Genomic DNA, 22,571 nt, shown 5'->3' with positions numbered 1-22,571 from the left:
GGAAAGAGAGAGCTAAAAGTTGACTCTGCACTCTCATGAACTTCACATAATATGGTCAAGGGGCTATTAAAAAAAAGACTGCCATTGAAACCAACTTGCCTGATACAATTCACACGCTCTTTTCTCCCTCTCTGATCAACACATAGCGCACAGGACGACTGAGAACAATGTTAAATCTATCTAGAGCAGGGGCGAGCGAAATGGCAGATTAGGCCGGTGGCCAGACTCCACTTTCCAGCAGCCCCAGCCTGCGTCGTTGCAGCCGGTTTCCACAGAGACCCCAGCAGCCGTGACAGCCTGGGTCCAGGGTTTCAATGGGGACTGGCCCCAGAAGCACTGGCAGGGCAGGTGGCTGGACAGGGAGCGCATCGCAGTTCTGCCCCAGCTCCAGACCACGCTGTCACCACTGCAAGATCCCAGCCCTGGCCCCAGAGCAGTTCCCCACCCCGCTGCTTACCCTGCCAGCACTGCTGGGACCGGTCTCCATGGAAAACCTGGTCCTGCACCATCACGGCCCCACCACTGCTGAGGTCTCGATGGAAACTTAACACAACAATGTGGGCAGGGGCTGCTGGGAAATGGAGTCTGCCACGGGCCCAATCTGTCCCATGGGCCGGACTTTGCCTGCCCCTGATTTAGAAGGAAGAATTGGTCATATTCAATGTTGTCTCTCTTGCCCTCCTGTACGTGTAGATTAAAAATCCCTTGTTGAACTTCATCACAGACCTGCACAGGATTACTGGATTTGAGCTGCTGCCATTCACTCCACAGCCTACCCTTTCCACAAATAACCTAAGCTGCCTCGGTTTTGGGGCCTGAATGCATAGAAGTGCAACAAAGTCACGTGACCAAATTTTGAAAGCCAGCAGTTGCAATTAGTAAAATTACTAAATCTTTTAATAACAGGCTACCCCCACTGTATTATCTCAACATATTATCAAATGCAAAAATAATTGCAGAGAATCAAATAATTCAACATGGAGTGCAACAATATTTTTGTGAGACCAACCTAATTTCTGGCCTGACACAGAAAGCTTTGCAAATGCCTGAAGCCATTTATATTTAAATGTATTGCTGAGTTCAACTGGTTTAGATAGAAAAAAGCTCCAAAAAAGGTACCATGCACAAAATAACTTTACTAATAAACATTCTTCATAAACAATAAAGGAAGATTAAGCAGACTTCAGTTAAAATTTATAAAGTTAAAAAAGTACTGCGCCTGCCTAGGGAATCCCCTAGGAAGTTTCTCTCATTTTGTAACTACGTTTTAATTTTTTCTTTCTTTCCTTCCCCCTTCCTTTAAAAATACTCTCTTCCTTCTCTTGTTTGTTTGGATCCTTCACACAAGAAATGATCTATGGAAGGGTAAGTGCAAAACTGACTCTACACACAAACCTGCCAAATGTACAGAGTAATATTCCCATTATTCCTGACATACCTTGCTTGTCACACTGAATGAATCTGGAGCCAAGTCATAGCGTAACTGTATAAGAACGGTGTAAAAAGACTCCGAGCAACAAAAACCACTTGTTTTTTTGTTTTTTTGGTTTTTTTTAATGTTTATCAAAAGATTAGAGGCGGCTCTGTATGGACACAGGTATGGTTGCATTCCTTCCTACAACTAGTAATTTAATACCATCTTACCATCATTTCACAGTCAGCAGGTTTCTCATTGTAATTCACTCCCAGGGGTAATAACACTGCCACAACCACAAACTGATAAGTAAATGCAACATGTTCAATTCAAACAAACAAACAAAACAAAACTGAGTGTGGAGTGTCCTCAACAGGACTCGAGTATCCTGTAATTCACATCTTGCCCTTCCGCCCTCCACTCCACCATTCTGCTTATTAAAGTATGAGCAGCAGCAATGAGGACCTATAGAACAAGTCTGCCATGATAGAAGAAAATTATACTGTGCATTACCCTAAGCACAAGTGAAGGAGCAACAGAAGCTATGTTCAACAGAAACAAGTGTGCAAATCTACTGCTAAACTCCATATGAATGATAGTTTCTCTAAAGGATACAGTTTTGATTGCAAGGAATTCCGCAATGCTGTAACAACCAGTTTTGTAGCAAAAAATAGTAACAACAACAGAAAGAGTGCCTTTATACTTGAATGCATTGTACTGCAGTCAACTAGAAAATAGCACTTTCCCTCTTGGCTAGAGGCAAAAACATACAACTGATAGGAAAAACATATGCCAACATAGCCAAATATAAAGAAAAGTATATTTTGCTGCACATCATTTTGCTGCACAAGCACTGAATTTTGTGTCAACCCAGTAATTCATCCTGTTCCTCAACGCAGAACCAAAGAGAAATCGTTTTGCTTACCCCTGAAGAGGTTTTACTACACAATTTTGTTTACGAAATTTTTTGTTGACATGTCACTTGAACTATTTTTAGTTAATCCTTATTCTAATCTACAGCAGTGGTATTCAACCTCAGGCCTCCCAGGCCATGTCACTGAGCCCAAAGGCCTCCCTATAGGTCTGAAAATTTGGCAGCAGGAGGAGCATTGGCAACTCCCCTGCTGCCAAATTATCAGATCCAGTGTGCAGGGTTGGGCCAGCATGCGGTCAGATCCAGTGCAGCTAGGCCAGCACACCAGATCTGGCCTGGACTGGCACACCACCATTCACCCAGCAGACAGGGCCATAAGGCTGAGAGCCCCTGCTCTAGAGAACATTTCAGATAACACCTTAAAAACAAAAAAAACAAAAAAAAAAAAGACAGAATTAGGATGTTGAGGTTACGTTCTACTGTGACAGAAGAAAAGCATAACAGAGATGCACGTGAATCCCAACATAAGAAGGCTAAGGTATTTGAATTGGTGCATTTTCTTTTACACAGATAAGGTAGCAGAAAACGTGTGAAGAGAGTGGAGGCCTTTTCCTCCAGCATTTACTCTGAAAGACGTTAGGACAGTGAGAGATGAATTGTCACAGACATCACTTGCATTCAAATCTTCTCTCTTGCTGTGAACAATCCTAACCATTCACATTTTGTACAAACTAATTGCAACAGTAATGCAAATTTAGGATTAGGATTCTATTTGAGTATAATTTTTTTTTTAAATGTTCTCTTTTTGCTTTGTTTTTAAGACACTGACAAAAACATAGACAGGTATCAGTCCATGTTTAACATTGGAGTACAAAATCCTACTGTGTCATCCTGCTGATACAACTGGACTCCCCAAAATTCATTCAAAGGCCACAATGCTAACCTGTTAGTGGACCCATTGTAGCAGTAGTTTGGAAGGAAATCATAGTTGAGTTCCCAGAAGACATGAAGAGTGATTCTTCCATAGGGAGCCGACACATTGTGATTGGCTTCTCTGAACATGGCGTCAAAGCTGTCCAAGGTCATGTATCTACTCAGTAGTTTATGCGTCATTTTGTTGATCTCTATCAAGCCATCTAGCTCCTGCGAAAATTTAAGACAAGAAAGTAGGGAGGAGAAAAGTGAGGAACATGTTAAATATGGCAAAAAACCCCAACCCGACACGTACCCAGAGAATAAGCTAAATGATAAAGCAGAAGATTGGGAAGATTCAATTACAAGACAATCCCTTTCCTCAGACGCACCATATTTCCAGTGAGCAATTTACCTGGGATTTTTCTCTATCCTGATGAATGGATACATGGCCAAGTCTAAGCTAGCTGCCTGAAGCAGGTGCTACTACAGAGCTTGGATTCAAGGTGGCAGGCAGTGAAACTGGTCTGCACTGACTAACAGGTTTTTTTCCTGGTTGAAAAGGACTGTGAGGGCCAACACATGACCATGGACCAGTGTAACTTACACTGGTGGATAGTTAGTCTCCACTTCATGAAAGGTAACTGTACCCTGGAGTGGACTGACCTACACCAGTGTGTGTGGCCACTTCACTTTAACCCTAAAGTCAAATTACTCCAGAATAAATATTATGCATCTTCAGCCCCCTCCCCTTCAGTCCCCCAAGTCTGCAATTCTAAAGGTAAACTGTTAGTTTGGGAAGAGCCAGAATATCTAAGAGTAGTTTATGTTTGTTTGCTTTTTTTTAACTCAAATATGCCATGGAAAAAGCCATGAGAGGCTGAGTCTATTTCAAGTCTGTTTATTCTCCAGGTCGGTATTTCAGAAGCACTCGTTATTGGATTACTAATGTTTCCATTTCATGAAGTGTACAGTAAAATTTCCATCATCTTCAATGGGAGCTGAATTAGGTTAAGCACAAATTAGGTTAAACACGTGCATCAAGGCTACTTTGACGTTCTGTAATTGCAGCGCTGACTTAATTAATCCAGCAGACTCCAACATCACGTGTATCCACATCACCACGCTGAAACATGGCAGCACGGGGGCTTTAACTAAAGCTCTCTCCCCACCTCCCGGAGAATGTGTATAAATGCCCAAAGCTTCTACCGAGCAGACGGTGTGATAAATTTTCCCAGAGAATGAGTTAAGTAATTTTTTTACTAAGCAGTTTCTTCTACCTTCTTATAACAACTGTATATAACATTAGGCACTGCCAGAGTTGATATAACAAGTCTCAGACTGCAGACACTTCCTTCACAACATCTGATAAAAGTAAGCCCTCTGCTATGATAGCTTATGTTATACAACTCTGATTTAATTAGCCTATATGGTGTAAACCTACACTGGCTTCTGTCACATAAGACAATTTATAGTATAGTTCTGTAACCACACCATCCCAACCACAGAGCAAAACATTTTCTTAGAGTGCGACAGGCAACCACATACTGAAAGGTAGACAATATAATAGACGTGCACATTAATCTTTTTGTGCCTCAAGTTATCTATCACAATTCCTTACTAACATTCCTTCTAGACGCCAATGTTTAGTACAGGGGCTTTACCACGAAACAGCTCAACCTTTAAAATATTTGAAGGTTAGCTTTAAAATGAGTAAAAAGTTGTTTTTCAGTTCACGTCCACTGGTTGCGTCAACACGTGAAATTAATTTGACGCAATAAACTCTCGTACAGTTCGTGCCAGAATTTACTGCTCCCAGGCACAGCATTTACATGTACGCTTGGGACCAAAGCCCATTGAGCTGGGGTGGCACAGCCCCAGCTGGCAGAGGACCTGGGGTGTCAGCCTGCCAGCCTGGAGCTGCTTGACTCCAGCTCAACATACTGCAGAGGGGCTGGCTGGGGCACAAGGGTACTACAGTGCAGGGCTAGATGGCAGGCAGCCCCACACTGCAGCCCCCTCGTGTCCCAGCCAGCCCTGGTCACCCTCTACATCCGTGTTCTGGCAGAGTAAATAACTCCGCTGTAGAACAGTACTTGTGTTGGGTTGAGTTAATTAGTTTGTTCCAGTCTAATAGCACCACTCGTGTAGACAATGATGCTTTACTACAGAGCCAATTAGACAACTCCACAATAAGCATCTCATGTACATGCACCCACTGTTAAGAAAATGTCTCATTTTATTTAGAAAAAATTAGTTTTTAGCTGAGAGCCATTTATACTGAAGTACCAGCGTATTGCTAAAAAAAATAAATAAATAAAAAAAATACACATAGTCCTGTATATCATACTTGTCTCATAGGAAGAAGTGGGAGCATGTTCAGTCTCTGAATATTTTCTGTTCCTCTACACTTGAATAAAACTTCATACTACATAAAAACTGCATTAAACGAACATCGAGGTTGCTAAATCAAGTATTCAAAAGGAAGGAAGTGCAACCTCCTCTCTCACCCTTCTCAAGTCTAATTTCGTGGTCCTGCCATTTCCAAATCTACTACTTTGCCTCAGCCCTGGTCTTGTTTTTGTCCCCTTCTGCATAAGAATTAGACCACGTTCTCCTCTACTCTGCTTGGCTGCTAACAGGAAACTGCTGAGAGCAGAGGAGAAATGGACACTCTGTTCACAGTTCCAGTCCCTGGCCCTACCCCATCTCAAAGCAGCTGGGCATACCTGTTACAACAAAGGTTTGCCTTTGCCCCTTCACTCCTATGCTAGAACACGCGCAATAGTTCAGCATGGCTGGGGGATACAAAATAGTCAGATTTAAGAGCCATGCAGGAAGGAAGTACGTTTAAGTCCTTTTCTGTGGAGGATACACAAAAAGCTTAGTCAACAGAGAGTTGAACATGTGAGTCTTTAAAGCAACAAAACCTGGGTATGACAACCTGAACTACAATTTTTCAAAGACTTATCACTTGATAGCATTCGGGTAGATTTTTTGCAAGGACAGAAGCAGCCACATCACACACCCAAAATCTATCCCATCAAATGTCATATTCCTTCTCTACAGAATTAGAGTACCAGCAGTGTTCAAAAAAAGCTTGCCAAAATTTAAGCACAAGCACAACAATTAATTCTTCTCTCTTTTCAAAGTAGCAGAATCACTTGGGGTGGAAGAAAGAAAAAAAAAAAAAAAAAAAAAATCAACCAGAGGCAGGCTTGGAAAGTTTGGTCTGGGGTTTTACAATTAAAGCTTAGCAAAGTTATAGATAACTGAAAAATAGAATCGTAATAGTTCAGTGCTGCAAACCCTTAATAATGGACACTACCCATCAGACTTGTCTAAAATACTGCAACTTGAAGCTAATGAGCGAGCTTTAGAAATCACTGCAAAGTATCTTCTGGATCACTGTGCTTAAGATTCAGGCTCCAGCCTGAAGAGGTCATAAGCTGCTGATACTCTCCAGCAGCCTCTTTCACGTCTTCCTGGACTTGTGCTGTGTTTGGATGAATGAACGCAGACCTTCTGCCTCAAGACAGAGCTTGTAGAAAAAAAACCAAAACAACTTGCTGAGCTTTTTTAAACATTCCTGAGTTGACGATATCAGAATCTATAGAATATCAGAATGTACAAAAAAAGATCAAACTCAGCGCAATTTGTTCTGTGAACTAAGTTATTCTTCTACTGGAGAGAACAAAAAGAACGAACAAGACTGCTTTGCATTTTTTTCTCAGAAAGGCAGGAATTGCCATAGCATATTATATCAAGGGCTCATCTAACCTGGGAGTCTTGTTTTCAGCCAGTGACTAAGGCCAAATGCTTCAGATGAAGATATCAATCTCTACAATACATGATTATGAAATAATGTCTTCATAGTAGACATTTCTAACTTCTAGAATTAGAAATGAGCCCATACCATGAAGCAACAAAGCTTTATAGTACTGCATAGCCTAACTAATGAAAATAGTTACATTATCTATGGAAATCATCTCTTTTTAAATTTTATTAAGTTGCTCACCTCAGCAATAATCTTCCAGAAATGAACTCCACAGGCTGTGCTGTGCCAAAGCATATTTTGTTAGTTTTAAAACTGACTGGCTTTCAATTTCTGGTATTTCTTTTGTAATTTTATTGTAAGAGGATAAAAGGATGTATAACTTCTCTTGTCCGAATCATTATTTTGTATGCCTCTCATTGCCCCTGTTTTTTTAGGCATACAACTTATACAATCTCTTCTTTTATGGGAGAATATCCATGTTTCATAACATGCATTATTGACCAGCACTAAATCGTCTCAATTTCAGCTTTATTTTTTATGTCATCATAACTCTCTTTGATTTGGGGATAACCCAGTCAAGGCCAATCCGTTTAGCAATTTTAGGATGAACAAAACTGAACACAGAACTCCAAACAACTCTTTTGCATGAAAGCGTCTCTCTCCTACCCTTCCAGTTTACAATACAAGGAAGAAAGATCATAGTGACCTTCTCTTTCAGCTGTGTTTTCAGTGGAGTTGAAATAAACACAGCTGATTTTGTCTGTTAATTCCACATTTATCTGTCAAATTTATGTCATCAATGGAGTTCTGGGAAGAGAGTTTCTTCATTAAAATTTTAATCAGGAAACTAACTAAAAATGACACAGTGGTATTGCACATACGTGCTCCCTGTGTGAGCATGAGTCAGATCCTATTACTTTACTGACAAAAACAAGTTTTTCCTTTTGACAGCACTACAGAACCACCCTGCCTAGCAAAAGAACTAGTTACCCCTGTTCTGCTTCATGCATCCAAAAAGACTGCCTGCTGACTTCAGATTCTGGATCATTTGACTTGGGTCTGCAATTACGCATGAAGTGCAGAACAGCTGCTCAGATGAAAGGTGGCATTTCAAACTCACATCGTTAGAAAAACCTTGTTTCCTATCCATCTTTTCACAGCTTGAGAGCAACATCCAAGCACTACAGAATCTGCTATTTATTTCCAGCCCTCCCAAGACTACTCTTCAACGTGAGATGCTCTCTTTTGGTCAAGAAAAGTGAAACAGCTTCCTCCATCACAGGTTAATTCTTCACAGGGTATGACCAGGTCACCTTTCCTCTAAGGGAAAAAAAGGTGGGTTTCCCTCTTCATCGCTGCCTCTAAAGCATACCTCCATCTCCTCAGCATATGAAAAGTCATTTAAACACTGTAAACAACAACATGATGGTATATTACTATGTTTGACCAAGACTGTGTTACAGGTTTTGCCCCAACAGCTATCTTGGTTAAGAGTGTGGAGGCAATAAATAAATAAATCCTAACACTCCCAACCAAGGAAACTCTGCCAACAACAATCCCCCACTGCTTCTCATGTAGACACAGGTTTTCACAATGAGAGTCCTTCCTTAGTACAGCTGATATTATTCATTCAGTTGACTTAGCTGTGCTGCAAAATAACTCCATCTGCCAGGATAAGCTGCCTTTCCAATACGGGATTGTGCTAGTATTGCTACCTGGTAAAGTCTTCTTCATCCAGGCTAGGGACAGAAGTTACACATAAACCGATTTAAGTGAGCAGAAACTGGTTTAAATCTGTAACAGAACATAAATTCAAAGTACATAAACCAGTTTCAAAATGGCTGAAACTGGTTTAAGACAAACCTGGTTGAATGTAATATCAGACTTAACTGATTTGGGTCAAACCGGTTTATAGAACTTCTGTCCCAGGCCCCTTCCTGGTTCAAGTTAAATCACGCCCCATGCTTTCCAGTCCTGGGCTGGGCTGTGCTCTCTGCTCCAGAGAGCAGGGCTGGCTCCATCCCTGTTCTCTCTAGCTGGAGCAATGACAGCTGGCTAACAAGGGGGTGGAAAGGGCAAGCCCAGCTGGGGTTGCAGCCCAGTCTGTGACAGGAGGGGGGTAGGGGGAAAACTTCCCCTCCTCCACCCACAGCAAACCCCAGTTGGGGTCTGGGACCAGGGAGGGGGGGGTTAAACACCCCTTCCCCTGCTCAAACTTACTGCTGGCTACAACTGTGGACTACAAGTCCCAGAGGCACCTTGAAGCAGGAAGAAGTGATGAGCAATCCTGCAGAGTCCTACTGCTATGATTTTGGACTGCAAATCCCAGAGACCTCAGGGGCAGCAAGAGGAAGCTAACACACAGCCCATGCTGGCTACATGCCAGAGAGCCATGCTGTAGTGCCCCCGTCTTCTAGTCTGAGGCACTGCAAGTTTGTGGCTACAGTTGTATCAAAAGGTAAATGTCTCTTCACTTTCGTTTCAATTTGATCTATGCAGCTTAGACTAACCTGCAAAGACTGAATCGATTCAGACTCAGGCTTTTTGACTGTCTGCACTTGCCTTGGCTGTGTTAACAACTTGCCCAGGGCTAACTAATGCTTTACCTTGCATAAACTAGGGAATTTATACCTATACAAGAGGGGAGTGAAGAGAAATACCTCTGGAAACAAGATATTTTTAGGTCAGTCTTCCTAAACTGTTCTGTGCTTATGCTCATTTAACTCATCTTTGGGACAAAACAGTTATGTTGATTAGTAATTCAACACTCCCACTCCTTCAATAAAAGTGCAAGAGCATATAACACCAATAGCCAAACCAAAGACCATCTGCTATAAGTTACAAAGAAATTCTTTGGTATAAACCTTTAGAAGCCTTTCCAACCTTCATTTTGCATCATAACACAATAAAAAATTGGTGCCAGTGAATGTAAATTAAATGCAAGAACCATGATTGTTTACAAACCCATTTTAAGCCATTCCCTACATAAAAAGCAATAATAGAGAAATATTGGCATCAAACTTTCAACAAATATTTTAAGAGACAGCTGCAGAGAATACTTACTACAATGGAGGTTAAGTCCTCACTTTCAAATCGTCCAATTGCCAGCTCCAATGACTTATACATGGCTGCTGAAATCCGCTGAGTGATTAGGCGGTTGAGGTCTATTGACCTACCAAGAAGCTGAAGAAGAAACAACCCCCAAAACTGTATCAGATCAGACTGCAATGCATCCCTAAAACTGAGACTAATGGCATAAATTTAAGAAGCGATTTCCCCCCAAACTAATTTTTGTTAGTTAACAGATGAAATAAGCTGTATGTATATATGATACTCACACACACACACACACACACACACACACGCATACACACGTAGCATGCAGAAAAAAATATAAATCCATTGTGTACCCTAGTTACTGGCACCTTACATCCTCACAGGAGTCATAATAATATTTGATATTTTTAAATCCAAATCAAATGTTGAGCTAGATAACTGAGTTACCATTGAGTTCCAAAAGTTTCCATACTTATTTGAGACTTATTTCAGCTGACTCCATCATGTAAGTAATATGACAATACTGCCATGTACCATATTTGTGTGTGTGCGCATGTGTGCAGATGCACATGTTTTACTAGAAATATTTACACTATAACAGGATTTTGCTGCTTTGCTGTGAATTTACTTCGTGAAGTGATTAAAAATGCTCACAGACATCAAACAGAGTATGATGATGTCAGGCAAGTAATAAGATACTGGTACATCAGGAACATTAAAAACCATTAATTACAGTGCAGTAGTTCCAGTTTTACGCACCTGGACATGTCTCTGTTTCAGCAGGGTTTCATATCTGTTGGACGATGGCAAGTGAATTGATGCCCCCTGATTCTTGCACTCTGAGCGTAATCGCTTATCCAGAAGCAGACTATTATGGAGAGGGAAAAAACAACAATATTTAATAGTACATTACACAGCCAACTACAGTCAAAATATACAAATTTAAAAAAATACAACTATCACACTACCTACCCTCCTGCTATAATTTTGTAGTATGCAAATATCTGGTCCGCCAGCTTGTAGACAAATTGGTCAAAACACAAGTTTACCTGAAAAAATATTAGAGATATTAATTATACATTTATATTTAAACAAAAGAGAGGTGACTTGTCCCAGGCTCTCATTACTCAAAATAAATACAAATGAAGTTAAAACTGTCAGGTCTGTTCACATCCTTTTTGTGGTAGTGCCGATGTCAAAATATGCTAGCTTTATGAAAGGATAAAGAGCATTTAGTGTTCTATTAACTGGCCATCTCTCTGCAAGGAGGGCACTTCCTCTCTCATTCTCTCTGTGTCTTTGCCATGCTCAGCACTTTTCTTTTTGTATTTTCTTCATCTACTTTGAAGATGTAACTATTGTTCCATTAATGTTCTATCACCTATAACACCAGCCTTCCCACCAGGACACAAACCACTTTTTTCCAAATGACCAGATGAACTTACCTCTGCCTCAATTTCATCATACAGGAACTGCTTCTTAAATTTAGTTAATGCATAATGAGCACTATCATTGTAAAGATCCAAAGAATAGAGAACATACCTGAATGGAAAGAAATATGGAAAAAGGTTACTTTCTTCAAGTTTCTAGATTTCTTCAAGAAGCTGTAGTCAGGGCAGATCCCACTTCAAAGTACACGATCCCATTATCCCCACGCATACAAGAAAAGAGTTTGCTGTTGTTTAACAATCATGCCTATCGTGTCCATTGGGACCATCATGTGCCCTGCACCTCCTAACAGTCCTGAGCAAGGTCAAGAAAAGTGGAGAAAACAGAATGCCACCAGTCCTTTCATCGGTCAAAGTATGTTAGCTGAATAACACGAGAAGTAGGAATGGAAGGACAGGTCATGGGATCCACACTGAGAACAGCAACTCTAAATTACTGTTACCGTAAAGCAACTGTTTCTTCTTCAAACATATGTCAGTACAGATCCCACTATAGGAGATGGGCAAGAAATTTCTCTGCAGGTTGGCAGGAATTAGTTTAAAGTTCTACCAGTCGAACAGTATGTGTAGCACTTCTCTCAACATCTCTGGAAAGCACCTGATAATGCTTCTCTGCTTATTTAGACTAGGCTGAATGGTGCCTGTGTTTGCAGGAGACCTCTGACAGGCTCCAGAATGCCCTCATTGGTGAACAGAGAGCTCCTGACAAAGGACATCATGATCAAGGCACCAAGGAGTTTATTCAGTCTTTTCTGTATGACCATCCAGTGTCTGCAACACAGGTTAGAAGACGCTGGAATATTTTAAAACTCCTCAAACTTAAGAGCACAGGCTGGTTCTTCTACAATAAGGGTGATTCTTTTGGTGGAAACTGGTTCTCTTGTTCTGCTGATACAGTTCCTGGGTGCAGTACCAGCCTCTGGCTCTGGCGATTTCACAGAGGAGACTGATCTCCTCCTCCTCTTCTTCCTCAGCCTATTGGATCAATGTCTGTGTGATACTCTTCACCTGTGCCAGTACTGGCAATAGTGGCTCACTTAATCCTGCTCCAATAGTGGAGGACTTAGATACTCTGTCCTTGGAGGAGTGATGTCTTTCCTCTTCTTTCTACAGGGTGGCTCCTCGCTGTTTGGAGTTATGCCTGGCCTTTGCTTGGCCCTTGTTTTTAACTTGGTCAGCAAAGCAATGCCAAGAGTTCATATACTCATGCACCAGCACCTCTGACACCTTCCATGTTCATTCCCCACTGAGTTCTGACAGATTGCTTAAGCAACTGAAGTTTTACTTATGTGTTTTTTAACTTACAAGTCATTTGCAAAAATGATTCAGAGATTCAATGCTTTTCAGTGATATGGTTCTCACCCAGACAGAAGAGGCACTGGCTATCCCTGTCATTCAGCTGGCTGAGCCCACTGCAGGTCATGCAAGGCTTCAACAACTTCAGCATTTGGAAGCTAGCAGGTGAGAGATTTCTTCAAAAGATTAAATATAGAAATTGAACTCAAAAGCCGCATCCTGACGAGTGCAGCTATGAGGAATGTGGTGCTGCAGACATGTCTACAGCGGCACATAGTGCACATTCAGCTGTTCTCCACACTGCAAGGGAGCAGCATTGGGGGGGGGGGGGGGGGGGGAGAGGGGGGGGGGGGGGGGGGTTTGACCCTTGGATATCCAGGGGTCAAAAAAAAAAAATTAAAAAAAATAAAAAGTGGAGCAGTGCACACAGGGGCAGCATATACTGCCCAAAACCAGAGCCTGGCTGGCTGGAGCCATGTTCCAGCTGCTGGCCAGTCTCCAAATGACAGGATCACCACACTTGTAGCACCAGGAGGCTCCCAGGAGCCCAGGTAAGGCTTCTGGGACCAGTCCAGTGCTAGCCCCAGCCTCCCCTATCTCACCCGGCGTAACCTGCTGCATGCCAAAAGGCACATGGCACAGGCGTTACCCAGGAATAACTAGCGGTGGCACAAGGTGAGAGCACAAGCATACCCCCAGTGGAATCCACACTCGAGTATGCTTGGAGAATACTTGCAGTTTGTAAAATGTTTTGTGAACATGACAGCAAAATAAGAATTGATCATTAAAAAATTGTAATTCTTTGTAATTCAGCCCTCCTGAGAAGATCAGTATAGAAGAAAAACAAGTCTACTACACTGCCACAAAAAATCTAACTCCCAAACGCTACCAAAGGAATGAACCTTACAAGCAGATGTGACAAACACCCAGTGGACAAGTTTGACCTAGCTTACAAATCTGACACAGTTAATAAGCTCTCCCGCCCCTTATGTTAGGAACAGAGGTTACGCATAAACTAGTTTAAGTGATCAGAAACTGGTTTAAACCTTTAACAGAACCAAAATCCAGTTTCAAAATGGCTGACACCAGTTTGACATAAGCCTGGTTGAATCTAGTATGAGACTTAACTGATTGCGGTCAAACCAGTTCATGGAACTTCTGTCCCAGACCCCTGCCTGGTTTAAGTTAAACCCCCAGCATCCCAGCATGCTCTGCAGCCCTGGGTTGGGCTATGCAGTCTGCTCCTGCGGAGCAGGGCTGGCCCCACCCCTCTGCTCCCTAGCAGAAGCAGGGCGGGGGCATAAGCAGATGCTGGTCTCCTTAAGGTGAAGGAGGCAGAGAAGAGATTTATTTCCCTCTCCTGTGTCCCACTAGCATGGACCACAGCCGGGGTCTGCCAGGCACAGAGGCCTGTGTCAGGATCTGCGCCCCCCTCTCTGCTGCAGGGCCAGGTGCATGGCCAGGCACCAGCTGGCATGGGCCCCTGAGGCAAAGTGGGCAGGGAAGGGGTTTATTCCTCTCCTGCCCCTGGGACCCCAGCCAGGGCAACCCCTTTAAGGCATTCCCCCCCACCGTCACCACTGGAGCAGCAGAGGGCATGGCCAGCCCCAGCAGTAGCCTCAAGTGAAGTGGCCAGGGAGGGGGTTTAATTCCCCACTCCCTGTCCCACCAGCACGGACCTGAGCCAGGGTCTGCATGGTGCTCTACCCTCACTGCTGCAGTGGCAGGAGCAGAGGCATAGCCAGATGCCAGCTGGCATGGCCCCCTAAGGCAAAGGGGGCAGGGTGGAGGTTTATTCCCCACTACACCCTCTCTGCACCTGGGGGACCCCAGCCAGGTGTCTCAGCCCTGACCACCACCTCTGCCGATCACTCCTTGCATGGGACAAGCAGCAGAATAAGGTCCTTCCCTGCCTCCTTTGCCAGATGCCAGAGGGAAGGCAGAAATAAATCCCCTCCCTGCCCCCTTCACCTAAAGGGGCCCTGCTGGCCAGCCTCTGCCCATGCCCATGACACTGCTGCTGGAGCGTCAAGTGGGGAGTGACTCTCACAGGGCAGCAGCCCCTGTGATGGCGTCTCAGGAGTTCAAGTCTCTTCCCAGCAGGAGGGCTGTGCTGTAGGTGGGAGCGGGGCAGACAGAGCTGCCACAGACTGCATGGGGCAAGCAGAAGCAGCATGCTGGGGGGGGGGGTGTTTGGAGGAGCTATGGCCACCCCCTAAGCCCCAGTACCCCACATAGTCTGCAGCAGCTCTGCCTGCTCCACTCCCGCCCAGAGTGCAGCCCACGCCCCTCCCCCGCGCTGGGAAGAGGCTTGCACTCCTGGGACACTATCACAGGGGCTGCTGCCCCCGGAGGATCATTCCCCCTTCACCACTCCAGCAGCAGGTGCAGGGGCATGGCCAGAGGCTGGCCGGCATGCCCCCCTTAAGCGAAGGACGCAGGGAGGGAGTTTATTTCCCCCCTCCCTCCAGCATCTGGTGAAAGGGGCAGGGAGGGGGCTTATTCTGCTGCTTGTTCCATGCAGGGAGTGATCAGCAGGGATCTGTGATAAAAAAAAATCGTGCTTCATGGATCACATTTTCCGTGATAACAAAAAATAAATAATAATAAAATAAAATAAAAAAATAAATAAATAAATAAAAAAATCACAAATTCTCTGATAAAAATCCCAAAATCCATGGTTAAAATTAAATCTTGTGCCCCTTGCCCCCCACCCACAGCCCCGCTGAAGGGGGCCCCCAGCTGTTAGGGCTATGGGGCTAGGGACCCAGGTCCACAGCCCCCTGCCCCCAACAGAAGGCAGTGGCTGCTACAGCAGGAGCATGAGTCAGCTCCCCCCACGCTGCTACCTGCTGCAGGCTCAGGTAGGGCCAGCTCCCAGTGGCAGTGTGCACTCCTGGGGGGTAGGGGGGACCCACGCCCCCCCAGATCTGTGTAAGGGGTGGGGGCAAGACAGATGTGCACTGTCCCCCTGCATGCAGAGGAAGTGTGGCCAGGGCAGCACAGAGATTGCAGTGGTAGGCAGCTTTCGTGCGTGGCCCCGCTGTGCCCTGCTGCACCAGTCGCACATGCTGTGCTCTGGAGAGCCTGGGGGAGGGCAGCAGGGCAGAGAACACAGCATTCGTGACCCACGGTTCGCAGCTGGCTGGGCACTCTGGCTGAGAGGGGGTTTGCAGCCTGCCTGCTCCTGGCCAGAGTGCTCGGCCAGCTGCAAAACCCTCCTCCCAGCCGGGGGGGCCGGGGGGACCGGGGGGTTTGCCAGCCAGCCGGGAGCAGACAAGGGTTTCCAGCCAGCCAAGCACTCCGGCCAGGAGTGGGGAGGCTGCAAACCCCCTCCCGGCCAGAATGCCTGGCTGGCTGCAAACCTCCCCGCTCCTTCAGCCCCTAGCCAGCTTCCCCCCCACAGCCCAGCTCCACAGCCCCCAAGCCCCACTTACCTCCGGCAAGAAGAGCATGGGGAGGCTGCAAACCCCCTCCCGGCCAGAATGCCTGGCTGGCTGCAAACCTCCCCGCTCCTTCAGCCCCTAGCCAGCTTCCCCCCCACAGCCCAGCTCCACAGCCCCCAAGCCCCACTTACCTCCGGCAAGAAGAGCAAGCCTGAAGCAGCCTCTGGTAAGTGTGAGTGTTGGGCCCTGCCCTTCCCCCTTCCCTTCACCTCCGGCAGGGTTGAGGGTTTCCCCGTCCCTTTTGCAAACAGCTCTTGTAGGCTGGAACTCAGCCAGCCTGCAGAGCTCTTTGCAAAAGAGGGGGAAAAAAAATCAATGGATTTCTCTTCTAAAAGGGAAAAATCCGTGTTTTCTCTGACAAAAGTGGGAAATCTGTGGTTTTCTCTGTTTTTCCATGGGAAACAGAAAACCAGGATCCCTGGTGATCAGTAGAGGCGGCAGTTGGGGCTAGCAAACCCTGGCTGCAGCCCCCCAGGAGTACAGGGGGCAGAGGAGGGAATAAACTTCCTCCCTGCCCCCTTTGTCTTAGGGGGCCATGCCTGCTGGCATCTGGCCATGCCCCTGCAGCAGTGAGGGAAGAGTGCCAGGCAGACCCTGGCTCAGGTCCATGCTGCTGGGACAGGGAGGGGAGAATTAAACCCCCTCCCTGGCCAGTTCACTTGAGGCTACTGCTGGGGTTGGCCAAGCCCTCCCCCCACCCCAGTTTCCCTGCAGCCAAGGGCATGCTCTAGCCTCCACCCCCCCACCCCCGGCTTCTGGCCTGAGTCACTGCAGGCATGTGTCTGCATTTCCCAAGTCAAAAGTGAATGTCTATTTACTTGCAAATTGGTTCAATCTATGCCAGTTATACTAACCTGCAAAGACTGAATCAAGTCAGGCTCCAGATTTTTGAATATCTGTCCCTAGCCTTACAGTCTGTAGTCCAAGTGGTCCCAAGTAAACTTTCCAACAGTAAAGCAAATATAAACCAGTGCGCTATACCCCCTTGTTTCTGTAGCAAGCAGAAAACCTAAACAAATGCTCTAAGACTTTGTCATTTTCCTGGCCTCCATTCTTCTCATCAGGGCTGAGACCTCCACAGTCCAGAGATGGGATTTTAAATGGGGATTTTCCAAAAGAACCCAAAGGTATTAGCTGCCATATGGCTAAGGCTACAGTACTTAGAAGCTACTGGCCTCAAAAATATCAAAATTACCTATTTCATTGCTATTCACTTTAGCAGAAGGTATAGGAAGCTGGATTGAGTAAAACCCATGTGGAATTATTTGGGTTTTAATGCAGGGGGAAGAAAGAAGGAAATGCAAGAAATCTGGGAAAGAGGGAGAGAGATAAGTAAAGGACAAGATATAGCTACTGTGCTTCAGATGTGTTTTCCCACTGTGCAATGATGTGACAGGGAGGTATTTAAAGATTAGAAAAGAACAAAGTTTAGCTAATTGCATAAGGATCACATCTGCTTCTTTATGAAAACTTCCTATTGATACAAGAACCTGTGGATTGTTGTCCCAAGATCTTTAACTGCAGTACACACTTTAAAAAAATATATTTTAATCTCTCCATAAAATATCTGGCATCCTTGATTTAAATCTGGAGAGACAGTGCATCAGCAGAACAACTTAGTTGAATGTCTTCATGCTTTTTACATGAAATAGTTTAAAGATCTGGTATTTAAAACAAACAAACAAGCAAGAAAATAAGAGAGCCCAGATTCTGTCCCTCCAGAAGTAACAGCTGGAAAATGCACTATCAACCAAGTCGCAGAGTTTGTTTCTTCACAGAATACTCTCCACATTCTTTTTAATAAGCACAAGAATTTAGATAGATGGAGTGGAAGACCAGTCACAGTATGTCCACACAACATGAACTTTCATAGGACTTAACCTGAAGATCCATAAGAAATAAGTAAATAGGAAATCTCAGAAATAAAAATAAACATGAAATATTACAACCAGGTCTGTCTCAAGAGTAAACAGAAATAATAACAGTAATGGTGATAACAATAATAGTACTTAATCATTTCAGTTTATTTTACCTTACACATAGGCTTTGGATGCTGGAAAATATAATGATTTAATTCACTTCTGTTTCTTTGATGACCCTGTATTGACAGGATTCCTACAAATCCATCTCAAGACTTAGTACACAGATTGCAATTTAAATCACTACATTTTTTTCTGATGGTCTTGTCCTACCTCATAAATATCCTTTCATGTCTGTTATACTCCCAATATAGCTCAAGTCCTGTTGCCTTTGAAGTTAATCAGAGTTTAACTACTGACTTCAAAGAATATCAACTTGCAGCCGTAAGTTTGGGTGGCCAGCAAAGCAACACTTAAGAGTTCGTTTCAGAATGAGTTTAGCCTGCCTGTGTCTCAAAGGACTAATATCATTGAGCCCTTGGGAACTTGCATGCACAAAAGCATGCCAAGATAAAAGAGCAGGAATCTAGGAAAGAGAAGATCTTCAACCATAAATCTTTATCACACTTCCTCAGCATTAGCTTGAGGACACCTGTTAAGGCTAGGAGTTGGTAACAGAATGATATTTATAATCATTCAGTGAAGGAGCGCAGATAAGACTTACTCCATCATTGATGCCTCTTTGGTCTCCAGAATATGGTCAGTCAGAATCCAAGGCATTGACATTTCAATAGGGAACTGGATTCTTCTGCCCATGGTCAACTCTAAGAAGAACTCTCTGAACCACAACTGGGACAGGTCACAGCACTGCTGCAGAGTTTCTTTCAGAATAAAATGACACAACATTATTATATTTCTCATATGAAAGACATTTGTAAAATGATAAAACTGTGATGCTGATGATGCAATGTTGAAACTAAGAAGCGGGTGAGGTACTAGAGCTAAGGTAAGCCAAATGCACAAATCAAATTCAAATGTAAAGCCAGTGAGGTTTTTAAATAGCTCTCAATGTACAAATACACCCAGAGTGAGCCACTAACACCCCCAAGTGTTTTACTACAGAAAATATTGCCATTGTGGGCCAGCGGCAAAACTACATGATTCCCCCGCAACTAGACAAATGATTTTATTCCCAACCCACTCAGAGTGCTTTAAAAACAGGGCCTTCAGTTCATGGTATGACGGTCAGAAAAGGAAGGCAAGATTGTATTGTAACAATCATCACCATTTCAACCATCAGATTAAGCAGCAGGATTTACTTGCCCTTTTGGCCTTCACTGATTAGGAGAGCAGGGAACAAGACACAACCAAGGGAGGGACTGGAACTTGGAAGAACTCCAAGGGCACCCTGTCAAGGAGGTCAGAAGATTTCTTCTGCATCTCCATGAAAAGTACACAAAATAGGCAATATTTGCAAAGGACTACAGGACCAAACCAAAGATGAACATCTTTCTAAGCAACCACAGTGCTGTTTATGGAAAGCATTAGTACTACAATTAGCAAGCCTCCCTCCTCTGAGAGCCAGCAGATCCACTAACAAAATAAAGATGCAAGACAATACAACATGGTGATGACAAAGACTAGATACATTCCGTGTCAGTAGGTGAATCCACGAGGATAATATGTTTCCGATTACAAGTGACTGAACACAGAGGGGGCTATTAAACTGATACTAAATTTAGTATGATTTGATTACTCTCCCCTAGAAAAAAAAAAAAAATTTCTTGAATTTTGGCTATTTATACTGGCTTGATGCTTATGTCCCTTATATAAAAAAGAGGCAACAGTAAAAAAAAAACAAACCAACCACTAAAACACAAACAAACACAACATTAAGCACAACACATATGGCCAGGCAAAACTTGGCTGAACACTTCCTTTGTATGGTTTCAAAGTTCTGACAGGCCAATGTTTTATGTGGACAAAGAAACGTTCCTTGGTTTAGGCAATCGGAAACATTTTCCAGGTTGTGTTAAAAGGTGTTAGGACATGCTAGGCTGGACACTGATCATCTACATATCTTACCACTGAAATTTATCAAATGAGTGTAGAAGAAAGACTCGCGATGAAATTTTTCTATGTCCAATATGGTGGGCCCCTCAAGGCTACTTCTCAAGGTTTTCTTGGAACCACTTTTGTCAGCAATGAGGGACTCTAACATAGTTCTCACCATGTAAAGCTGTATCATTAAAGGAAAAATACGTGGTGGAAGGGGAAAAAAAAAAGGAAAATACACACGGTACATTAGTCAAGTAACACTGAGAAATACTAATCAGAAAGCGACTGCTCCACTGTAAACTGAAACCATTGGGACAAAAGCAGTGCCTTTCTCCTAAAGGAGAAAGGAAACTGTTATAGTCCAACCAAGTTACGGGAGTCTCCAGTAATATGTAGAAATAGACAATTTGCAGTGGAACAGTTCACACACCACAAAATTAAAATAATAAGCAATGTCTTACCACCAAAGTTTAAAAGAGGTGGATAGATGTAGGACTGCCTCAGAAACTTGTTTGCCACATGCAATAGCTTTTCCATTCCCAGAGACTTGAGCTGCTTCAACAGCTCAGCAGAGTTTAAGGACTCTGTCATAGTGCGAACCATGTAGAGCTAAAAACCAACAGACAGGGAGGCAGGGGAGAGAGAATCCGTTAATAAAAAACACGTGAGTAAATAAGGAAAGGGAAATAGAAGCAGAGAAAAATGTGCATTAGTATGTTAAAAATTAAAAGCAATATAGTAAGCATGGTGAGGGAAACATTCACTTCTTAAGTAAGTAAGCATGTATTTTCGTATGGCCAAGTCATTTTATGAGCATCATATCTGAAGCCCATTAAAAGCCAATGAAAAAGATTTCCATTGATTTTTTAATAAATATTGAATCTGGACCTAGTTGATTACCTTCTTTATCAAGTATTTTACTAATATGTCTCAGTGCAATTAATACAGCACATTATTAATTTGAAATTGCATAAAATTGACATAGCTGTCATCTAATAGTTAATATAAACTGTTTCCCTCTTCAGCCAAAAAAGGTTTAGGTCCAAGAATAGACAAAGGACAGAAGAAAGTATTTTAAATCAGCTTGCAACGGACAGTTAAACAAAGTCCTTAAACATAAATGAAAGTAAGAGAAAAAACATTGGTGGCAATATATGAAACCAAATTATTATTAGAGCAAACAGGGTGATCTGATTAAACAAAATTTTCACCAAAACACCTTTCAGAACGTTTTTTTTCTAAACCCATTTAATCATCCATAAATAATACTGAAGTATTACCTACATAGGATGTTAGGAATTACTATGGCTTTATTTATAGATCACAACTCCCCCCATTTTACCTGCCAAAATGTTCAGAGTTCAATCAACTATAAGTATGCAACCAGAAAAACCAACGTTCTCAAAACAGAGAAAAAGGAATCCCATACAGACAGCAAGAAGAGGCAAGTTTCTACACATGGGGCTTTAGTGTTTCCTGCAAAGAATATCTGAAAATACTGCTTAAGATTAGGGAGGGCAAACATGAGATCAGTTTCAAGGGGGATTTCCATAGACCATAAGGCAAACACTACAAAATTAAGGGATAAAGGTAGAAACAAAAGTAATCCAAGCGTACAATATCAATCAGACAAAGCACAAGGATAGAAGGCAAAAATATAGCACGTCCTATAGATTGGGACCCACCCAATTCGTAAAGTTGCTAACCTCCTGAATTGGCCGGGAGTCTACCAGAATCAGCACTGATGTCCCGGTGACTATTGAAAGCAACCTGGGAGATTGATATTGTGAATGGACTGAACAGTACAATTAATGACATTACATCATGCTGGGGGGAAAACAAATCTCCCAGAAAAGCTTCAGCCAGAGTTGGCAACCCTGCCAATTTGCAATTTTGCAGAAATCACGAAATCAGGCATTGTCTGTACAATAAAATAAAATAAAAATAAAAAACAATTAAAAATAAAATTGCTGGCTCCCAGTGGGGAGCTGGGACAAAGGTGAACAGCCAAGATGGCAGCTGCCCCTACCCCTTGCCGCTGATTGGATGAAGAGACTACCCATTGCACGGCTCCACCCATGTTGGCCAATCAACGGTGAAGGGTAGGGCTGCATGACAAGCAGCCCTCTTGGCCAATCAGCAGTGAGAGTTGGGGCCACCATGAAAATAGCAGCTGGCCCCACAAGCTGCATGTGAAATCGGATGCCTGCCTCCTGGATTTTGGTAGGTCCTGACCTACAGATTGACTGGATTTAAAGACAACAATGACAATTTAGTCTGGAAGGAAAGGAAACAAGCTGAAAAAGAATTCAGTCATCTCTAAAAAGGAAAAAAAAAAGGGTTTTGAAACCTAAGAGGCATAGATTTAATGTATGAGTATTTCTCCGAAATAAGCTAAACTTATGGAAGTGTAACACCTTGGGAAAGAG

The 22,571-nt window shown here is 43.4% G+C and overlaps 1 protein-coding gene across 1 annotated transcript in view; it reads right to left on the bottom strand.

Annotated features, from left to right (window-relative positions):
• Positions 1-22,571, bottom strand: part of CYFIP1 (cytoplasmic FMR1 interacting protein 1) — a 96,464-nt gene that overhangs the window by 52,186 nt on the left and 21,707 nt on the right. Inside the window, 9 exon segments of the mRNA XM_025195564.1 lie at positions 3,232-3,431; positions 10,042-10,161; positions 10,795-10,903; positions 11,008-11,084; positions 11,481-11,577; positions 18,809-18,965; positions 20,170-20,368; positions 20,370-20,537; positions 20,539-20,751. Coding sequence (XP_025051349.1) covers positions 3,232-3,431; positions 10,042-10,161; positions 10,795-10,903; positions 11,008-11,084; positions 11,481-11,577; positions 18,809-18,965; positions 20,170-20,368; positions 20,370-20,537; positions 20,539-20,751 — 1,340 coding nt within the window.

The sequence above is a fragment of the Alligator sinensis genome, unplaced genomic scaffold (assembly GCF_000455745.1).
Source record: "Alligator sinensis unplaced genomic scaffold, ASM45574v1 scaffold144_2, whole genome shotgun sequence".
Taxonomy (NCBI): Eukaryota; Metazoa; Chordata; order Crocodylia; family Alligatoridae; genus Alligator; species Alligator sinensis.
The sequence above is the reverse complement of the archived record's forward strand: the minus strand, read 5'-3'. Positions and strand labels throughout refer to the sequence as shown.